Source organism: Habropoda laboriosa, unplaced genomic scaffold, assembly GCF_001263275.1.
Source record: "Habropoda laboriosa isolate 0110345459 unplaced genomic scaffold, ASM126327v1 scaffold276, whole genome shotgun sequence".
NCBI lineage: Eukaryota > Metazoa > Arthropoda > Insecta > Hymenoptera > Apidae > Habropoda > Habropoda laboriosa.
Genome location: NW_017100410.1, coordinates 267639 through 289024, shown reverse-complemented (window position 1 = coordinate 289024; position 21386 = coordinate 267639). Strand labels below are relative to the sequence as shown.

The 21386-nt window shown below is 36.4% G+C and overlaps 1 protein-coding gene across 1 annotated transcript in view; it reads right to left on the bottom strand.

Annotated features, from left to right (window-relative positions):
• The window catches only part of LOC108575470 (neurexin-1a-like), a 279829-nt gene extending 260245 nt beyond the window's left edge, over positions 1 to 19584 (bottom strand). The window contains exons 1-2 of the mRNA XM_017938285.1: positions 19537 to 19584; positions 18391 to 18538 (exon numbers count right to left, since the gene is read on the bottom strand). Of these exons, the coding sequence (XP_017793774.1) occupies positions 18391 to 18538; positions 19537 to 19584 (196 nt within the window). The remainder of the gene's footprint in view (positions 1 to 18390; positions 18539 to 19536) is intronic.
• Between the last annotated feature and the right edge of the window lie 1802 nt (positions 19585 to 21386).

Genomic DNA, 21386 nt, shown 5'->3' with positions numbered 1-21386 from the left:
AATCAGGATCATATCGTCGAATATGAAAATGTATGGCGTGCCATAGCGAAGGATGTACACTCCACTCCATAAGTACTGGAACACCTACCTAATGTGAAGTAAGCCTAAACGTTTCTCAACTCGAGCTTGTAACTCAAACAGAGCTCGCAATATCTACCAAATAATACAGTTTTATTGAAAATTTCTGCGATTGGTTCAATTTTTCTCCTCACTGTAGGTCGCAGGTCGACAATCAATAGCCTCGAGAAGGAGGCGCGCTATCTTTGCGGTAAGGAAGGCGATGCCTCGCAGTCTTCGTTCACCTTACACATCGTTTATCGCCGACATCACGCTCATACCATTTCCATTCCACTTCACAAGACAATCGATCAATGCCGGGATTCATCGACTGTCTCGCCCGTCAGATTGCTAAATGACGGAAGGAAATTCTGAAAGGGAGTTTCAAGCCTTGCTATCTGAACGAAAGATTTCCAATTTGTGCGAAACGAAAAAATTGCAAGAAGAAAGGATGTAGTGTAACAGGATCTGGACGAGGGAAAGAAACTTTTGTTTGCAACAGGATGATTGACGATTTCATTTTTGCGAAGGGAAACAAGGAGCACGGAGGAAAATGAGAAATATCGAGGTAACGTGTAAGTACATTCGACGATTTTTATGCGAAGTGAAAGAAGTACAAAGAATGTAGGGCAGTAACGAAGAATTTGTGGGAATGTGAATGTAATGTAATTTATTGGTCTATAATTTTTTCTATATAGTGACACCAATTCGTATTAACCCAGAATGATATTTTTTACTCGCTTATTCTATTTTACGAATTATTCCTAATAAATTAGAAGGTGTTTTGGCATTACTTTTATAAAATTTTGTAAAAACAAGTAAATTTTGTCCAACAAGACAGTTATTGACAAATGGAACTATTGTTGGATAAGCAACCGTCTACTAACATTGAGTCACGAAGTCACTCTAAAGATGAACCCTGTAACGTCGAAAACAAGTTACTCATCGACTCGCTGACTCTCCCATCAAAGTCCTGTCCAATGATTCGTCACCAGAACCAAGTTCACCTTCTCCCCCAAATCCCTTCCTTATAAGTATACCTGAAAAATCGCTTAGAGCATGATTATAGAAAGCAAGCTAGTACAGTTAAGAGCGGTCGGTCTAATACACGTCGCAGCAGAAACCAACGTTCTCCTCTCTTCGTGAAGTTCGCGCCTTGTAAATTCGCAATCTGCGAGTACAAGTATCATTGCCAAAATAAACTAAATATTGATAAAGTATAATCGGCGTTCACTTTTCTACCCGGATTCCAACACTGTGTTCATATGAGATTTAATGACATTAGAGACAGTTCAGTTTTTCCAACGCGCTTTCATCCAATCTAATTTTATCAAGAATATATACACTATCGCTTAAAAGTATCCGGACACTTCCTGATTCCCTACAAAATGTAGTTTACGTTAGTAGAAAAAGTATTTACACTCATTTTATCTTTTGTAATTGCTATTATTACGTATAGTCGGGGCCACGATATAGCGAGGTCGTAAAATCGGTCAGACGTCAAAGTAAACATGTTTTAGCTGCCGGGACCCGAAAATTGACAGAGATACGAGCAGATAAGTACTTGAAACCATTGTCAGGACCGTACGAAGAATTCTTGTATCCAGCGAAAGTCAACTGATTCTAATATATTTACTGAAAACTGCATGCAGCTAGGACAAATTAGGGTTTCTCCCTCTGGGGGAAGCCGCTTTTGGAAGTACGGTTACAGGTAAAGGTCTTATTGATGTCTTTAGCATCTTAGTTTATCTACTCGTGTTATATACAGATAGAAAGTGCAAAAAGATTGTGTAGCTTAATATTAACATATTTTCCATTTGTAAATGAAATACCATTTTCTACTTGAAGTACCAAATCATATGCTACCATTCGTTTACTGTTGGAACCCTCAAACAGATTGCAACACACGGCCTTGAGTGCCGCAACATCAATCGGTGCCGATTCTTGAGAGTTTAATTTACGACCTCGCTATATCGTGGCCCTAACTATACGCTAAAGTATCGTAGCACGAATCGGTGCCGATTCTTGAGAGTTTAATTTACGACCTCGCTATATCGTGGCCCCAACTATACGCTAAAGTATCGTAGCACCCTAAAATTTATTTTTATGCACAAATTACATAATAAAAATGCAACAATAGAATTCCTGTTTTATAAAGACGAAACCTAATGGAACGATTTCGTTGTTTGAGAAGGTCTGAAGATTTAGTTTATTTCTACAGTACAGATCGATTTCAGAGAGTTCTCCGATACCTATTAAGTGTTGATAAACCGTCGATGATGTGCTTATGCTCTCTCGATAGGGATAAGAATGGAGCTAACGATATGCAGTCACCCGCTTTGCTTTCGTTCGTCTGTTTTTCTTCAGTTATGAATTCGGAACGAGAATTATCGTTAGAAAAACGTGCTAGTATCCTTACTCTTGCGGAACAAGGCTATTGAATTCGAGAAATTGCTTTAAGGAAGGAAATTCCGAAGTCGGCAGTGTATGACACTGTCAAGTGTCCGGATGCTTATCAGCGGTAGTGTGTATTAATTTTAGCGTACCTTCGATATCCAGCACCGCAGAATAACAAAATACAACGGTAAAAAGAGGCATACGTGTCGAAACTTGAGATGACATTATCGGAGAGAACTTTCCGGCTAGACCTAATATTTGCCTCGTCAACTTATTTCTATTACAACATTCCCTGGTAACTGTTCTTCCTCGCTGTACAACCAGCACCGTTCCCCCGACAGACACCGGGTAAAGCAAAAGTTAAGCCGATCAGAATTCTCCGTGGAATTTTTCAGCGTTCCCGTTAACAGCTTTTTTCTTGGACGCGATTGTCTTTCCCGGAGGACAGAGAAACGGTCGTTACGCGCGATATAACGTAATTTCCCCGGTTTAATGACCATGTTGAAGCCCCGTGTCAGACTTTCGTGGGAAGAAAGAAGGACGGACGATGAAATAGCGACGAAACGCCGCTGCGATGGGAACACGAGAAGAAAAACGAACAGGAGGATTTATTAGGGTCAGAATAATCAGTCCGCCGGGATCTCTTACAAATACCACGGGAGAGTGACGCTTTTCCATCGTGGAAAAGCTCACAGACAGAATTGAAGAGCAGAAGCGCGAAGGGGGGATCTCTAATGATGTCTCTGTGTGACAAAATTTGGCAAACCATTACTGGTGAAAATTGTGGCGAACGAAGGAAATCTGGTTATAACGAAGATCACGGTGTTTCGTGTTTCTTTCGTTGCGAAAGTGAAAATGTTTCGTTTGGCGGACGACGGTGGACTACGAGAGATCTACCGTAATTACGGCATTGTGACGGGTGATGATTCGGTTAACTAAATGCCAATTAATAAGGAGATAAGTTCGTCCGCATAAGCGGTTTTTCTGTTAACTGATCTAGGACACTGATTTTCAACCAGTGTGCCGCGAGAAGTCCGCAGGTGTGTCCAAGATTTTCAAATACAAATTGAAAAAGTAACGAAGAAAATATTGTTTTTCGTAGATCAGTCAAAAATGTGTACTTTTATGTCAGGTAGGCGACAAAATATAATATACAGAGTGTACTATGTAACTGTCCTCACGATTTTTCAGGTACGTCTGATAATCTGACAAAAATGTCTTTTGAATAGAAGTTAACAATTTTTTGGAAATTTCTTATATTGCAATTTGCAGTCGATTGAAAGCTGTAAAACTTCTGTTCAAAACATTTCCTTGTCAGATTACCGGAAGTGCCTGAAAGATCTATATCCTGTATTTTTTGGTGCACCGTAGCTTTTTAGTAATTAGCTTATGTGCGCCGTGAGATAAAAGAGGTTAAAAATCGCCCATCCAGGAGAACCAAAATTGCAAATATGTCATAAAACCACTTGAAGAAAATCATTTTGAATGCTGCATCGATCTCCACAACTGTTGGATTCAGGGTGATGGAACGTGTACAACACTTTATAAAATCTTAACAAGAGGTTTATTCAAGAGTCTAAACACGTTGTCCATCGTACAAATATATGGAAAATAACGAGTGTCGGCGCTTTTGAGATTGTTATATTTACAGGGATTGGAAAAGGACGTGGATGGGACTAGAGAGGGGTTGAGGTAAAAGGTCTAGGAAAGTAGCAAAGGTTCTAGATGACTAAGAACTGAACTCCAAAATATTTGAAAGAAATGAGTGTTCGCGATGCGATGGCGTTTACCGAAGATACCAAGTCATGTCGGTAGGTTGGTATCCAACAGAACATCAATTTCAAATCTACAAAGAATTAGCAGCAAATTCAATGTTAATATATCAGGTCTGCGCAAAAGTTTGCATCGCTTATAAATCAATAGCCCAAAAAGACACTGTACATTTCTTGTCTAATTTAAATTTTCACAGTTGCAATTTATACTGAATACAGTATTATATTAATAGCATTCCTATAACCCTGAAAATAATTCTAAATATAACAAAAAGTGAATACACATTTTCAAAAACAGACGATAAAAACTTTTGCACGAATCCAAAAAATTGGTACACCGTTAGTGTACATTATAACCGATTTTACGGCAAGAATTCCTCTACCCTTCCGTTGTAAAGCAGAAAGTAAAAGTATCTATAAACTTTCAGTTCTATCACTTCGATATTTCTTATCGCGAGTAATTTCATTATTCTCCCCTGAACTTCAAGACATTGCATCACGGCCCGCGCGAACTGAGAATGATTTACACAGCGAGCGTGCATTACGTCCCGGTAATCGTGCTATAAATTTGCGACACGAGTGGCCGCGTATTTTATGCAACAATGAGTCCAGCACGGAGATGGGATTAATTTAAAGCATTGATACGGCCGTGAATAATAAAGAAGCAGAGTCGCTGGTAAAAAGAGTGGTAAAAAGAGTGAAGATGACAAAAGAATTTTTTTCTCATTTGTTCGAGAGGAACCTGACTGTTACAGTATAACAATTATTTCGACTTATTGTTGGACGATTGGGTGCGCTCTTTCGTCGTCGATACTGGTTATCAGTAACGATGGTTATCGATAATCAAAAAAACAGTAATCGTTTATATTTGTTGTTCTTAATCAAAATGTGTAAAAATTAGATCTTTTTAATCCTACTAAATTCTCAAAGATCTCAAAATTAAAGCAACTTTATCTCGATAATTTTTTAAAAATAAATAATTAGAAAATAAGTGCTATTCTTTGCCTCTGATTTCTTCTGTTAAAGGTAAATACTTCTGTTCCCTTCTTTCGAGCACTTTACTCCTCACAAAGATACGCTGTTTTTATTCCTGTTATTGTTACAAAACGAAGAACGTGTTTTCCAACGTTAATGAAATAATACGTTGCTCGCAACTGGACGATTGTTCAAATTAAACGGTGTCTCGTGAGAATAATTCGTGGTGTTGTAAGTTAAACTAAGAAAACTCATTCGGAAGTACGAAGTTAAGGGCGCGTTTAAATGCAGCACAGAATGAGCTTTAGAACGAACAGTTTTTAACGCTTAGAATGGGCCGAGCTCACGCGATCCCAAAGTTAGAAATGAATGTACGATTGTTTAACAATCAGGTTTGAAGATAATGAAAGAGGAACAGGCTGATAACTACGAAAAAAGGTCAGAAGTTGCAATGCGGAACGTTGTCGAGAAGAAAATTGTTAAGTGATACCGTACAATCCTACAATATTTCATTCAAACTGCAATGATTCCGTTGTTGGGAATAGATAGCGCATATTTCAAGGCTTACGATTAAAACTATAATCTACGAAAGAGATTCTCTTCTTTGAGAATTTTTACGCTCAACAATTTAACCCTGTGCACCTACATTTACCCCTTTTATTTATATCGAAATGAAGCAAATTAACGAAAGAGATAAAAGTAAATAAATTTTCTTCTCAAAATGAAACTTTTTTCTTTAAAAAATTCTCTCTGCAACAATGTGTTAAAATTGCTGGCCGAATCGAAAAATGCTCAGAGTGCAAAGGGTTAATTATCACAGATGTGAATTTGGGGTCAGTTAAGTGGGAATTTTCATTTTTCGAGAAAAGAAGTAAGCTAAATGTGACTAAACGAAGAGCGGACGGTAGATAATTATTTTACAGTTCTGTAAATTTAAGTCTGAAGTAAAGAAGTACAGCGAGGGGCAAAATTGAACCGATTAATGTGCTTCTCTAGAAAATGGTTATTTTAAATTAATCAATAATAAAAATAGGATTTAATTATAATTAATAGGAGCTGAGCAGAATTTGTTACACGTATCAGTTTACACTTAGTTCACTTCAACAAAAGTGTAACAATTTTATTACATCCCATGATTAATTCGCTAGTTATTCAATTTTTCTTCCGTGTCAAAAATTAGGCATATTTGCATGGAGAAAACGCTCTTCTAATTTTCTCGCCTCCGGACACGTGTCTGGGAAATTTTTTGCAGATTTGCCATCGCAGGCCGGGAGTTCGAAAAATTAAATCACGATATTCGCATATTTCAAACAAATTCGTCGCTAATTTTCGGAACGAACTTTTCAACAAAGAGCGCGATAAAAATTCGCCACGGGGGACAAAAATTCGAGGCTTATTCAAATGTATTATAATGAGGGAGAGGAAAGGCTCGTCGGGGTGAATTGATTGTCGCGTGACGACCAGTCTCTTTCGGGCCGGTATGAAACGTTCAACAAAGCGGAACGCGTCGATTCGGAAGCGTCTCACGGTATTAGTAATACCTACGAGCGTAAGTGCATTCTAAGCCGTGGAGTTTTACTTCGCATAGTAAATTGCAATTAAAGTAAATCCCGACCGCTGCTTATTCACAGAGAAACATGGAATTTCGTTCACGCGGCTACCGACCGTTTAAATTTGTCGAGACGTGATCTTGCATTTTCCAAGGCTTCTCCGTCGGTAAAAAGAAGAAATCTGTGAAAGGACAAGTGAAATATTATGCGTCATTCGTTGGAAAAGTAAAGGATTTTCTTTCAATTGTCACAGCCGCCGTGTTTCATAGTGAATTGTCAGTGTTGAACGTGTCTTATTGAAAGTCTTGAAGACTTCATCGACTCAAAATCGCCATACTTTTTCAGAGGGGTATGTCGTTACTCGCCCGATAAATGGAAAAATTAATTCAAAATAATGGAGATCATTTTGTACATTGAAATTGTGTTCGATTTTTTGGAAATTAACGTAAGGATGTGAAAAAGGCACCGAATTAATTTGTACCCCTAAGAATAGAAACGAACACACAATTCGGCACAAGAGACTTAATTTTGCAACTGGATTCAATAGAATTTGAATAAATCGTGTTCTACAAAAATTAACATACACCTGTGAAAAGAAAGAAAGCGAAAGGAGAGCGCGAATTTCACGTGTATTTATACAGACAGGTTATTACTGCATAGACTGCGGATTTTTATGCAAATTTATATTTTTGAGTCCTTAGAAAATTATTTCATCTACCAGCTATTATAAAAAGCACTATAATTTATACATTTTTTGTGTGTAACTTTGTCCCTTTAAATTTCCTATAAATGCACCAAAATCCGCAGTCTAGTTGTTACCAACCTAATCTAAACTGTTGTTGCTATCTCACAAAAAAAACCTTCTTACCCTAGCTTACTAATCACAAAAAGAAAATTTCATTGCATTCCAACAGTAGTCCTTGACAAGTCATCAAGAATAGACACACAATTGCCACATGCTACACTTCTGCTGAAACTATCGCTTTACAGAGACAGAAGTTGAACGATGGAATAGCTGTCAACTGGCCATCAAGATCTCGCGACTCGACGGCATTAAACTTTCCTTTGTGGGACCATGTCAAGTCCCACGTTTATTCCAACAAACCACACACTGTTGACCATCTCAAAACAAACATCATTCGCGTCATTGGTGAGATTTGACACGATTTATGTGCCAGAGTCGTCGAAAATTGGGTTTGTCGTATTCACTCCGCCAAACGCAATCGGTGCGGTCATTTAAATGATACTGTATTTCACGCATCATACCATCGAATGCACTTCAAAATAAAACAACGAGCACCAGATTGTCTTTTGTATTTTTCGTTTTATTTCAATTCCAAGTTCTATCGCTCTTATTGGAAAACACTTTATTTGTCTCAACTTATGTACGCAAGTTGATTAACGAGTTTAACTGTTAATCTTTACCGATGAGGTAACAGCTATATCAATTTTAAGTTCTTCTTTTGTTTCTGCAGGTTAAACTTATTTTACTTATTTTGCTCCTACTAATTCATATTGTGCAATTTTTCTGAATAAGAAAATTTCAGCTTTTTCTCCAGTATTTAACACGAAATAATTAGCGACAAATTCTCTACCATAATTAATAACTTCTTTCTAACCTTCTAATAGTTTCCGTAATTGTCGTTTGAAAAATTTCGCGGTTTTTGTCGCGAACCAATCTTCACAGCTTCACGTCGTTCCGGAAGGAAAATCCATTTAGAGCATTTTGAAGGGAGTGAAAAAGATCGTGGTCCGTCAGAACGAGGTCCAACGAGTAAGAAGGATACTGGAGAACTATCTCATCCAAGGTCTTGAAGAGCCATTTTTGTTCGCAGCTTTAGAACCACAATTAAACTCGTAAAGTAAAATACGTCGGACGTGTTCATTTTTGTTAACCCGACAGGCTACTATTTTTAAACAAAAATCGTTTTATTATTAGCACAGAATGAAGAAATTCACAATAACTACAATTGTATGGGTATATCGAATAGCCGATAGGCAAATGGTATGAATTTCATTCAATAAGAAATGAAAACCGCACGAATTCATGGACAAACGTAATATTTTTACGACCGTTCGTTAAAATTTCGAGCAATAAGATCGTTGAGCAAGAGATACAGCCGAATAAACATGGTAAAAGTGGATTTAGAATTACATGTAATGCTCAGTTAATGAACAAAATATATGAAGTAAAAAATATCGGTTTTTAATCTTTCAAACTGTCATTCATTCCCCCAAAAATTACAAATTAACAATCATAATAGGCTACTGAAGCTGCAAAATATAAATTTTGCTACTTGATAACTGAAATAATAAATCACAATTTTTAAACTTCCTCAATTTTGAAAAATTCGGTTTTGCAATAAAAAAATCGGGAAAAATTCCTAGATATGTATCTCACTGACTGCAGTATCTCTAATTTTTCTCGTAACTTTTTATGCGATAGAACAGACATAATCGAGCTTGAACCGTAAATCATGTTTCGGTCTATAACTACCTTAATAGTAGAGATAAGAAACTGAAAATTGGCACAAATGTTTCTCTTCGAGAGGCCTATCGATTGACACATCACAAGCTTAGTTTCGTCTATGCTTATTCGGCTGTACCCTTTATCAAAATGATCTAGAAGCGTGATTTTTAAAAGTTTCAAGCTTCCAAAATAAAAAATTTAATACAAGCAATGTCTGACATCGCAATAATTTCAAACGTGAAATACATAAAGGTTTAATTGGAATTTGCGTGGAATTAAATGCTTTCAAATATATACGTTCCTTTCTAATTTCTTGCCGAAACAATCGTTATAATACAAGGAAACGACTATACTGAAGTAAAGTCCTGGAAAAATACTTTCTCAGAAAGTGTTCCAGGTTCCCTAGAAATCACAGGCTTTATCATTCGTTGAAGTTCCCCTAAAATTTATGCCGTGAATATTATCGCCGCACGATAGAACGACTGCGATATTTTATCGTACTACAATGAGTGAAACACCCTACGCTTCATGTTGCTAATAGCGTGAGCGGCAAAAGTCAGAGTTCACTCAGAATAAAATTATTAGCAGCGTAGTTAGGCGATTAAGGTTAAAATGAAACCCACTTTGCCAGCGTTTCGCGGCATTTATTTCACTGTGTGCACGTTTTAATTCGTGGCCAATTTGAATTTAAGCATCGTTAACTTCTTGGAAAAATTACACTTTCGCCTAAAAAGCTGTGGAAACTGAAGTGGGCGGAACAAATGAACGAAAAAATTAGTTTACACACGTTTCACTTGGAATTAATCTGCTGCAGAATTATTTTAAGTGTGTGTTATAATTAAAAACAGGGACCTATTGTGTTCGTCCATTCTGTATTCCGAAGTATCTTTTTTCTTTGTTTCGATCAAAACTCTAAATTGTCTTGAACGAAGTTGACTGAAAAATAAAATTCTCGAATAAGTTCATCAGTGCCAAAATCGATATTTTTGCAAGTGAAACTTAACGAGCATGTTTTCACAGATATGAAATTCAGAAGAATAAATCATTGATATTCTACACGCGCCAATAAAATCAATCTTTCGGAAGTCAAAAATTTCTATTCCACCATCAATCTTGCAATGTATTCCATCCTTTCAACTGTACTCTTTATCAATCTCAATATACAAGACAATTAAAAGATTTGTTTAAAATTACATTGTTACTCCCATGAAATTCCGAGTGTTTTATTTGTTGAAAAATGTTTTTTAATTAAATTATTCAAACTTCCAAAGCTTCCTTATATTTCATATTCCTCAAAGCTACAGTAATTCTTAATTCTCTAATTGTTGGGTGGTCAACCTATTCATTTGCAAAGCAATTAGCTTTATAGCAGGTTCTTATTCACAATAAAAGAAACGGTTCGAGTAAATGTTACTCAGTTCGATAAGAGTTATTCGAGTAACGAAAATTAATATCATCTTCCATTTAAAAAAATGTAGGAGCCTCATTTCTTCCACCTAAAAGCAGCCTTAAAAATGGGTTGTACACTAGAAGATTAGTCGATACCTTCATTAGTTTCTGAGTAACACTTTCTTTAGGTCTCTCTGTACATGTAATTTTCACACAAAATTTGAAAAAAGTATTCGATGTATCCATTGTGTAGGTTTAGAATAAATATTGTTCACTCTTTATGATTAGGGGGAGTTCCCCTAGCGCTGGACGCTTAAGGTTTTTCTTAAATAAATCTCTCTGCCTGTGCACACGCGACTGAAACGCGCAGAAAACTTATTTTTATTCCTTTCGTCTCTTCTAGGAGATGCGCTGAATAACGGCTCGGTAGCGTTTCAATTATTGCAGATATAACTAATGTCCGATATTAGGTGCCGTCCGGCGTTAAGGAAACTCCCCCTATCTACGCTCCCATTTTGAAAATAAAATAATGTTTGAACACAGTTTCACCATTGTTTTTTGAAAATAGTTGAGAAAAGGAATGATTTACACAGCATCCACGAAAAGCATTCTTTCTAAAATGTTTATAAGGGTATTATTACTCTGGGTCAAAATTGACCCGCCATCCGGAGTGTCGCACAGTCCGCTGTCCAAAGATTAACCCCTCAACGCTCACATTTTTCTCAACTTTCATTTATTCTTCATTATTTCCTAAGCGTATAGAGATAAATTTCTCATTTATTAATAATGCTGTGACTCACGTTTTTGCAATAGAATAAAAAGGACAGCGCAATATGAAGACTAAAACAAAATTGCACTTTCTCGAGAATTAGTCGACACGAGCACGAGCGTTAAATGGTTAAATCAACGAATTATTCTTCCATAATTTCACGCAGAATCTCTATCCGTCGTCTTCGAACGGAAATCAACGAAGTATTCTTCTAAAATTCATAATTTCACGCAGAATCTCTATCCGTCATCTTCCACCGGAAACCAACGATTCCCCGGTCAACGTGCCGCGACTGTAAGAGACCGGAATTCCCGCGAATAATTAAAATTCGACGCGTTGCGAGTTGACGACGACGACGTAGCGGCACGGATGATCGATATCGGTTCCAGGGGAGCTCGCGTTGGCACGGCATTAACGAATTAACAGCGCGGAAAGTGTAGCGGTGTAAAAGGCTGATTGCGAAAAGAGGTCGTGTCGGTATCGCGATTAATTGAATTGTATGAGCCAGTTGCTCCGTTGGCACGGGCGAAATGCGAAATATTTACGCGATTTGGGCATCGACCATAATAAATCATGCCATCGTCGTCGGCCGAAAACTCCCCGTTATTAAAATTCTACGCCGTGATGCTGTTATTAAAAAGTGGAAGCGTTGAAAATGATTGTGCATTTAACACTGCGCGGATGACATTGTCATCTGGTGTTGCGGATATCGTCGCTGTTCGCGATTTCAAGTCGAAAACGCGCGATTGTAAGAATTTACAGAGAACGAGGTATTCGGCGAACAAAAGTACCGCGATTATACGTTCGTGTGCACCGTGATACATATTTATAACGTACACCGATCTTTTAGCAGATATTCTGTGCACTCGGGGGTGCTGAAATTAATCAGTTATTATAAGGCGTGCATTATCGAACAATTACTCAATTAATTAAAAAGAAAGAGAACGTTCAATGGATCCTTCTCTATATGTAATCCAATCATCGCTGCAATTTGATATTCATTCGGAACAGATTGTAAATATTAGGTCATCCCGTATGAATTTTATAATTTAAATCAACATTTCCAGCAAATTTTTAAATTTAATTAAAAAAGAAAGCGTAAGCACCTTCTTGTTTCACAATCTTTTTTCTACTTTTCTTTTTGATAAGATCATTATGTCCTTATTATAGAATTACCTTGGATTTTCGTTCAAATATTTTTCGCTTTCAGCACGAATTTAAGGGATGACCTAATACTTTACTCCATAAAAATACAAAAAAAAATATAAACAAGATCGTTTCAAATTCTCGCAATCGATATCAAATTTCTACTCTCCTTATTAAAAATTTCTTTACTCATCGAGCTAACGAGTTAATTAAATTTTTATTCCAAGTAACTGTACCGTTAAACTGTGGTAAAATGTTAGATCAGAAGAGTAGGATAAATAGGATACTGATTCTCAATAAAATTTTGTAATTTTATTAATATGTATTATTGCTTTTAATTCTGACGCTCAACTCTTACTTTTCAAACAAATTTCTATGTTTGTTATTAAATATTTCTTTGTTCCTTCAGCTGAACTAATCTTCTAGTGATATATTGTGTTCTCAAGGCTGCTTACATTAGTTGTATAAATAATAATTGAAGTGTTCTATACGTATGGTCATTTCGTATTCCCATAATCAATTTCAAACCTCCACTTTTCCCATTAAAAATTTCTTTGTTACTCGCGCTGAAGATTTAATTAAATTTAGATTTGATTTAGCTGTATCGTTAATAAATGTAATACTGATTCTCAATTACATTTTTTAATTGTTTCTGCGTTTTGCTGTGGTGAAGTAAAACTGTTATTTATCAAATCTACGTGTTATCTGTCTGGTTGTTCAATGTAAATCTTCGTCTTTCTGTCTCTTTTCATATAAAAGATTCGTGATAAATGATGCTAGAGATGCTAGAACTTTCTTCGAATGAAGATCAGCTTTTAAAATGGGTATTTGTTACCGAGCTGCTAATCATTATTTCCTAAAACAGTGCTAATTATAAAAAATCTATTGTTCGTCTTCAATTGCAATTGCATTAGAAAATGGCCGATTCTCGGGGCAATCTCGTAAAAATGCAAACATTCGAGCTTTCAATACGGTTTCCCGTAGAGAGCTCACGAGGAAGTCAATTGCCTAATCTTGACGCTTTTCCGATGCTCTTTAAGCGTCTATTAACAGTGCCTACAGTTAGCATAATGCACTCTTTCTACGATTTTTTGTCTGTTCTGTTTAATGAAACAGAACGGTTCTACTTTAATTAAACGCTTTAAGCTTTAAAGTTCAAAGTTTAAGGCTTCACCGTGGAATTGTCTTTTTCGAATTTTCACACTTTCGTACTTCCTCGCGTTTGATACTTTCGCCCAGCGTACTACAAAGATATTTACGATTTTTTTAAATACAGCCAGAGTTCGATTTAAACTGAAGGATTAACGCTCTGGGAAAGGTATATTCATATTCATAAACTGCGGAATTATTTACGCGCACCAATCTGTATAAAATAGAAGAATTACTCAAAATTACTAGGTCATCCTGTAAATAACGTTCATCCTTATTTTAATTCGCCGAAAATTCTATCTATACACAGAGTGGGCCACATAATACAGGCCATCTAATTATCTTCTCTGTATAAGATACTTACGACGGTACCAGAAAATTTTTTGAAATGGTTTCAAGGGTACGTAAAATGAGAAAAAATTTGTTTGCTGGAAGAAATAGCAAAAAATGGAAAGAAGTTTCATGGTTGATTAAAAATTTTCGAGTCTAAGGTCAGTTTAAGGTCACATTATTATACGTAATTCGCGTGAAAGAACATAGGTGACTTTGAAAAAAAAAGAAATAGGAAAAAATGAAATTTTACAAACAAATTTTTCTTCCATTTTATTTATCCTTTGAAAGCATTTAAATTACGTCTGAAAATTGTCTCGTACCGCCATAGCTGTACATACAGAGAAGATAATTAGGTGGCCTATTTCACGTGACCCACTCTGCACAGTATATATAGCATTTCGGCAAATGAAAATAAGGATCAACGTTATTTATAGGATGACCTAGTAATTTTCATGCAAAAATTCTTCGATTTTACACAGGCTGAGGCGCGTAAATAATTCCGCTGTTTCCTCGTGATTTTAAACTTGTTATGTATAGAATTACCTGGAAATTTTGTTGAATAATTATAATTTTAATTTATCAACACACAGATTCCCTTTATCTAAAATATTGTTGGATCTCTTCGAAGCAATTTTCATTTTACCATTCAGAAATTAATTAATTTTTAACAAAGCACGTGAAATTGAACTATTCATTTTGATGAGATCCCGCGAGGAATGTGTCACTTTGAATGTTTAACATGCTCAAATTTAATTGCATATCTGCAAAAGTTTATAGTGAAGAATGTACTGTTATGCCGCAGCTTAACAGGGACTTGAAAAATTTCAGTATTCCGTTCACAAAAATAACAAAAATTCCAAAGATCAACTCTGAACCGAAATCAATAAACTGAAGTGACAACTTTTAGAAAAACTGACGCGTGAAGATGGCCTTCCACTCATAGTGTTATTGGATTATGGGAGTTATTGGTTGTTAAATAATTAATAATCCTTATTTTAAACTATAAACTTTTATTAGACACAAGGATGGTTCGCTTTTCTACTTGGTGGTAAGAGCACTGTCTACAGACTGAGAATGCTCCTACGCAACGCCCTAACATTGTCTACGACCGAAGGGCCTTTTGTCACGTGTCATAAACATTTAGATCTTTACTAAACAGAGGTGGTAAGGCTAAACGGATTTCTCCAAACGTATACAAAAGTAATATATACTTCCTAGTAAGGTGTTAGATTAATTTTTGTTATATCTAAATGACTGAATAAATCTAACAAGTGTAAGGGTTGGAAATTCGTGTTTATCCTAACAGTACGACGAAGACAAAGACATTCTCGTTAGTTATGCATGATTATCGTTCGTCCACAATCCTGGAAATGTATTTTACATCGATCAATTAGTTAGAAGTTTACTTAAGTATAATGATGATTTTGTTAGCGGTTCTGTTGAATCAGGACTGCGTTAATTATACCTCTGTATATTATCAATATTGCCTCGATTGTTAATTGTATTTAACATCGACCGACTGGATTATGATGATTTTGTTAGCGGTTCTGTTGAATCAGGACTGCGTTAATTATACCTCTGTATATTATCGATATTGCCTCGATTGTTAATTGTATTTAACATCGACCGACTGGATTACATAAATATTCAAACGTTTGTAATTATGTAATAGATTAATTATAATATATTTGCGAGATTTCGAACACTCCTAATATTGACAGTGTAACATTCAAACTATGTTCTGCAGTTGTTGCTTCGACAAAGTAATGAATAATTTATCGACAGGATGCAAGTAATTCTATTTGGCTTCTTGAAAATACGAAGAACGAAAGACGGTTCTTAATGGAAAGACAAAATAAACTACTATTGTTTTTTATGTGTGTAAGAGTACAACAAGCGAACATGAATTTGAAAAACTTCTACAACAGAAGAAGATGAACGAATGCGGCGATAAAAGTGGCAAATTTAATTAGAGTTAAGTAAGTTACATTTAAAATTCTTCTGCTCCTTCGTTACATATTTTCACAACAGTATTTCCTAGATCAAAGAATAGAACTAAATGCACATAAATACGTAACAAGGAATAACTACAAAAATGTAGAAAAAATTTGCAAGACAGCTTGGATTGTACAGCAAACATTGTATACTGTATCTGAACAAACACAGGGTGGACCAATAACAATTACCACCTCGAATATCTCCGGAACAATGAAAAAAAGGGAAACATTTTTCCAATGAAAATTCTTCGCTATAAAAGCGACTATTCTATGGTCGTAACGATATTTTTTATGGATGAACTCGCTGAAAAAATGTAAAACTCGTTCCTCGTTTTTTAACGATGCACCATGTTTTTTTTTAGTTATTTGCTGATAACAGACTTTAAGATGGATACGAAAATTTATAACGCAGCGTCAGTCAAGGTAGTAAAGGGTTGATCACACTGCTATCGCCGACTCAGTTGCTCTGTTAACCCTTCCGCTGCGGCAGGTTTTAATTTGTTATTTAATTAAAATTTGTTACTTCGGTCGTGTCGTTTTGAAATTCGGTTTATTGAATTAAGGAGGCAGTGCGTGAAGTGAAGGGTAAAATTAACCCTTTGCGGTCTGAATGTAGTTTTCCTTTATTTCACCATTTCAGCGTAATACTAGTTATAAAACACTAAGTTTCGATATAATATTAATGCAGAAAGAAAAATGATTTATTGTCATTTATAATTTATAGTTTATCATTGATCTGAAGGCAAAAATTCTCATCAGAGTCTGACTCGAGGACCTCAAAGGGTTAAATAAAGGTGTAAATGCATCGAAAGGCTCCAGCAATATAGCGCGAGTAAATTTTCAAAATGCCTACAGGGGCCAATAGTAACGAAAGGGTTAACGACGTCAGAATTCATTAAAGCACACGTGCCTCTGTGACCATAACTTGTATTACATGTCTTTGTGTTCATCTTAAGGACTGTTATTAACGAATAAATAACTAAAAAAACAGGAATGACCATCCCTTCCCTTGACTAACCTTCCAAAGCAGAGTTGGGCAGTAATTAATTCTTTTGTAATCGATTATTTAATGTAATCATAGTAACTGTAATCATTAATTAGTCAATCATCGTTGAGATAAATCAGCAATCGTGATTACCTTCTGTAATTTGTAATCATTAATCGGTAATTTTTAAATCATTCAATGATTAATTGTATTTTATACGGAATGTTTGAAATGCGAGCTGTATTAAAAGCAAATTGCACTAAAAATAAATAAGTAACCTGTTTAAATTTGTAGATGAGATTTGTGGTGGGTGAAAAAGAGATATATGTTTTACACGATAGACAAATACTGGCTGATTGGTGGTGACTGTTACTTTTTATTTTTCGTGATGTCTCAAAGTTGGTGATAGAATCTCTGATAGAATCTCTGATAGAATCTGTCTGTTTCTGTGTGTGTTTGTGTTTTTATAAGTTCGGTGTGTACAGTGATTGGTGGTGTGAAATGTGTGAGAAGTGGTGGGAGTATCGGTTGATTGGTGTTTGGGACGCGTTGTGGGGTTTGTCTGGTGGAGTCGAAGTGGGGAAATTGTTGCTAAAATAGTTATATTAGGGGATGGGAAAATCCTGAGGTCGGAAGGTGCTTTATGAGTGTGGTGCATGTGGTGTCCAGATGTAGGGTATTCGACTTTCGAAGGTAATAAAACAATTTGCTGATGGCGAGGAGAGAGAGCAATTTTACGGAAAATATACTATTGGTGAATATGGTAGGGCTCCATTGTTCGAGTCCTCGGTACGGTCGAACAAACTTGTTCAGTGCTGCTATTACAGCGAAATCATTTCATGATTAATAATTAATAAAGCAATCACGAACATTGATTACAACAACTTCTAATTCCTCTCTTATTCGTTAATATTTAGTAATCGTAAGATTTTATATTAATCGTAATTTTCAATCGTCAATCGGATTACGTTTTGCCCAACTCTGTTCCAAAGCAATAGTTACAACAAACGATTTTTATTGAAGAAATTTCTGAATTACTTTCATATTTCCAAAGATACTCAAGATGGTGACTCTTCTTGGTCCACTCTGTATATCAATTGCATTCACTAGCAACTGGATCCTCTTTGTCAGACATAACTATATTTCACTTGAATCCACCTTCAATTTACGTGATTTTAACAGAGACGTCGACAATTACCAGGTCACCCAGTGTAATACCGCTCCGGTGTACACGCTACAGCTCGACACAAAAGCTCGATCAACGAAGATCAAGATCGAAGCGTAACAAACGCGACAGACTACATAGAGAGCTATAACCTGTCTCGGTCGGTAACAGGAAATGGGAATTTCTGCGAGCAACAACAACAACGATCGTAAACAACGGGATGTAAAACAACCTACCTTTCTCACAATAGGCGCCCTCATAATCGCCGGACCGGCACTCACAGATCGGTCCACTGTCCGTGGAAATACAGATTCCGCCGTGTTGGCAAGGATCACGCGTTTCACAGGCATCCGTCGTATTGGCTATCATCACATTGCGTATACTCTGGAACAGACAATGGAAAGTATCGTTAACGTATCTCCGGATATCAAAGTGGACTCGGTACCGCGTGATGGCTACTCGCGGGAAACGATGAGAAATGGATATCGAGAGTCTCCATCGAAAAGGTACCGGTGGAAATACGCGGTGTAAAAAGAAGAAATGACAAATCACCTTTGAAGAGGACCTCTCTCTCTCTCTCGTTTCTTTATCGTCGCTCGCGAGATATTGCAAAAGTGCTTTTGTAGAAATTTGCGAGAGAGAAGAGCAGGTTTGGTTATAATTTGATTGTGAAAATTCGTTGTATGTATTGGGTCTACCGGAAAGTTCCGTCCGTTTCTGAATTAAAAAAATAATACATTTCCAATACATTTATTAACAATATAATTTCCATCGTTACCAATGACCTCTTCCCAGCGCGATGCTAATTTGTGGATTCCATTTCTGTAGAATGACTCGTCTTTGGATCTTGAGATCACATTGTCGGACAGAACTTTTGCGGTAGACCTAATATTAAATTTTACGCAATAGTCAAGAAAGTGTATTGAATAGTAAACAAATTAAAATTCGTAATACAATTGCTTGAACATTATCTGACACGATGAATAATCGGGATATTCGCGTAACTTTTTTATACAGGGTGGGGAATAACTTGCTTGCTTTTGCCGTTTCACAGGGCACATAATTTGGAGACAATCGTTCTTTTGTTGCTGGAAGCGTAGAGATGTTTTAAATTGAACTGTACACTGTAAATGTATCATTCAAAAAATGTTCTAATTCAACAATTAATGCTTTCTATATACTTGGAACAATGAAATCGGTCAATTGTTGGAAAAAGTGTATGTAGAAACGCGTGCAAATTATTTTGAACGAATGCATTATTTCTCAAGTTTCTCTTAAAAAAGGAACACCAACCGAATAGAATGGTAACGCAAATAACACGCGAAAGTTGCAAATTTATGCTGCCGAACAACAGGAATAATGGTAAATTTCGGGCAACCGACAAATTCTACATCAGGATGCGTATCTACGCGATGCTTTATTTCTTCCATCTCTGCAGTACTCGTTGCAGTTGTTCCGAGGTAAATAAGTTCGCCGCCAGATTTCGTGGTAGTTTATTAATTCAATTATACCTTTTCCCCGAGCACTTTGTTCACAGATCACGTACAACCACTTGTATCAGCTGACGGTGTAACCGTGTTTCAAGACTATTGCGGATTCAGGACGCGGGCCAGAGTCATGCGGCGAGAAACGATACGGGAACACAAAATCAAATGGTTTCGTAATGGCTGTTGCAGCACTTGCATTATCTGTAATCGCCCTCGCGCTGCAATTGACTGTCTTCCGGCGAAATATCGAGGATCTGATATTATTTTTCTTAACAGGGAAAATTTCGTATGTGGCGGCGAATTTTTGAATAACGTTCTGGCACATTTCCGTCGTTTCTTCGTGGCAATTTTGAGGGAACGAGACTCGGGGAGCGTTAGATATCTCGGATAAGCTGGGATATTTCAGTGAGAAGAAAGTTACAATAACAGAATGAATGATACGTGTAGAGGAACAAACGGAATTGGAAAGTCTGGCAATGAAGTGATAGAACAAGTAATGTTCGAGGCGTTCTCTTTTCTAGAGAAATTTTCACGATTAACCTATAGTATAAGTGTCTTTCTACACTTTGTTTCGTTACAATCAACCTTCTTTCGAATACTCTAAATATATTTCAGCAATAATAATTTAAATTCAAAATTTCAAGTCGAGGATTGCACTTCAAAAATAAATCAAATTATTTTAAAATCAGATTCAAAATCAGTTCTCGAATATGAAAAGAACTGTATATGATGCTATTTAAAAAAGCACAAGTTGACATCAATTTCTACTGAAAAAAAGATACTTTCAAAGATTTATTTTACATCAATAAACTCTTTACTCAACATCAATGAACTTTCGTTTGAAAATTTTCTGTTGAAGTATCAGAACTAGCTAAAATATCGTTGCGATTCATTATAGCAGTTTATACTATATCTGTTAACCCTCTGGGTCTTTGATGACCCAAGTGAAACTTCACTTCCGTATTACTTCCAAACGAATTTTTATTTTCATTGAAAAAAAATTTCAAACATTCGACGTAGTAGACTTCGATAAATACCTCCTTCACAATTTTTTCAGATTTTTTGGAAGCTTGAAACGTTAAAAAAATTAAGCTTGGACACAAACCATTCAGTTTACCTACGAAGGGTTAAATACATGGACCGTCAATTCTAATGAAATCTTTAACACGATGAATTAAAAGTGAAACACGACCTCTGTGTTAACACTAGGTTTACGGACATTTATTATATACGGATCTCTGCGGACACGCGTGAATGAAACCACATACTTTCTTTAAAAAGCAACTTATTTTATTTCAAAACAAGCACAATATGAAGAATATATTTATATAAAATTTATAACAAGCACAAGTGGTAGGAGAGAAATGTAAACGCGTCCCCTAAATCCCCTAAACCTAGCGTTAAGTATTACATACTTTAGTAAATAATTTCAGAAATTTCTAATCACGCTGTACACTTTTCCGTTGGACACAAGCCGCGTAGCTTTGTTTCACGGTAATTTTCTCAGCGATTCGCGGGAAAACATTAACCGTTTGGCGCAGAATCGGGTTCCAGGTTCTCGTATTCGGGACACGAGGCAAGACAGTAACGCGGTACGTAAGAAGAGGCAGGAGCACTCTCGCCCCATATGCGAATGCCCGGATTCTCCTCACGTCAGGACAATCAATAGCGACTGTTCCATGGAAATGTGTATTCACGTTCGACCGGAGAAGTGTTCTAACGCGTGTTACGTCCCCCGTGCAATC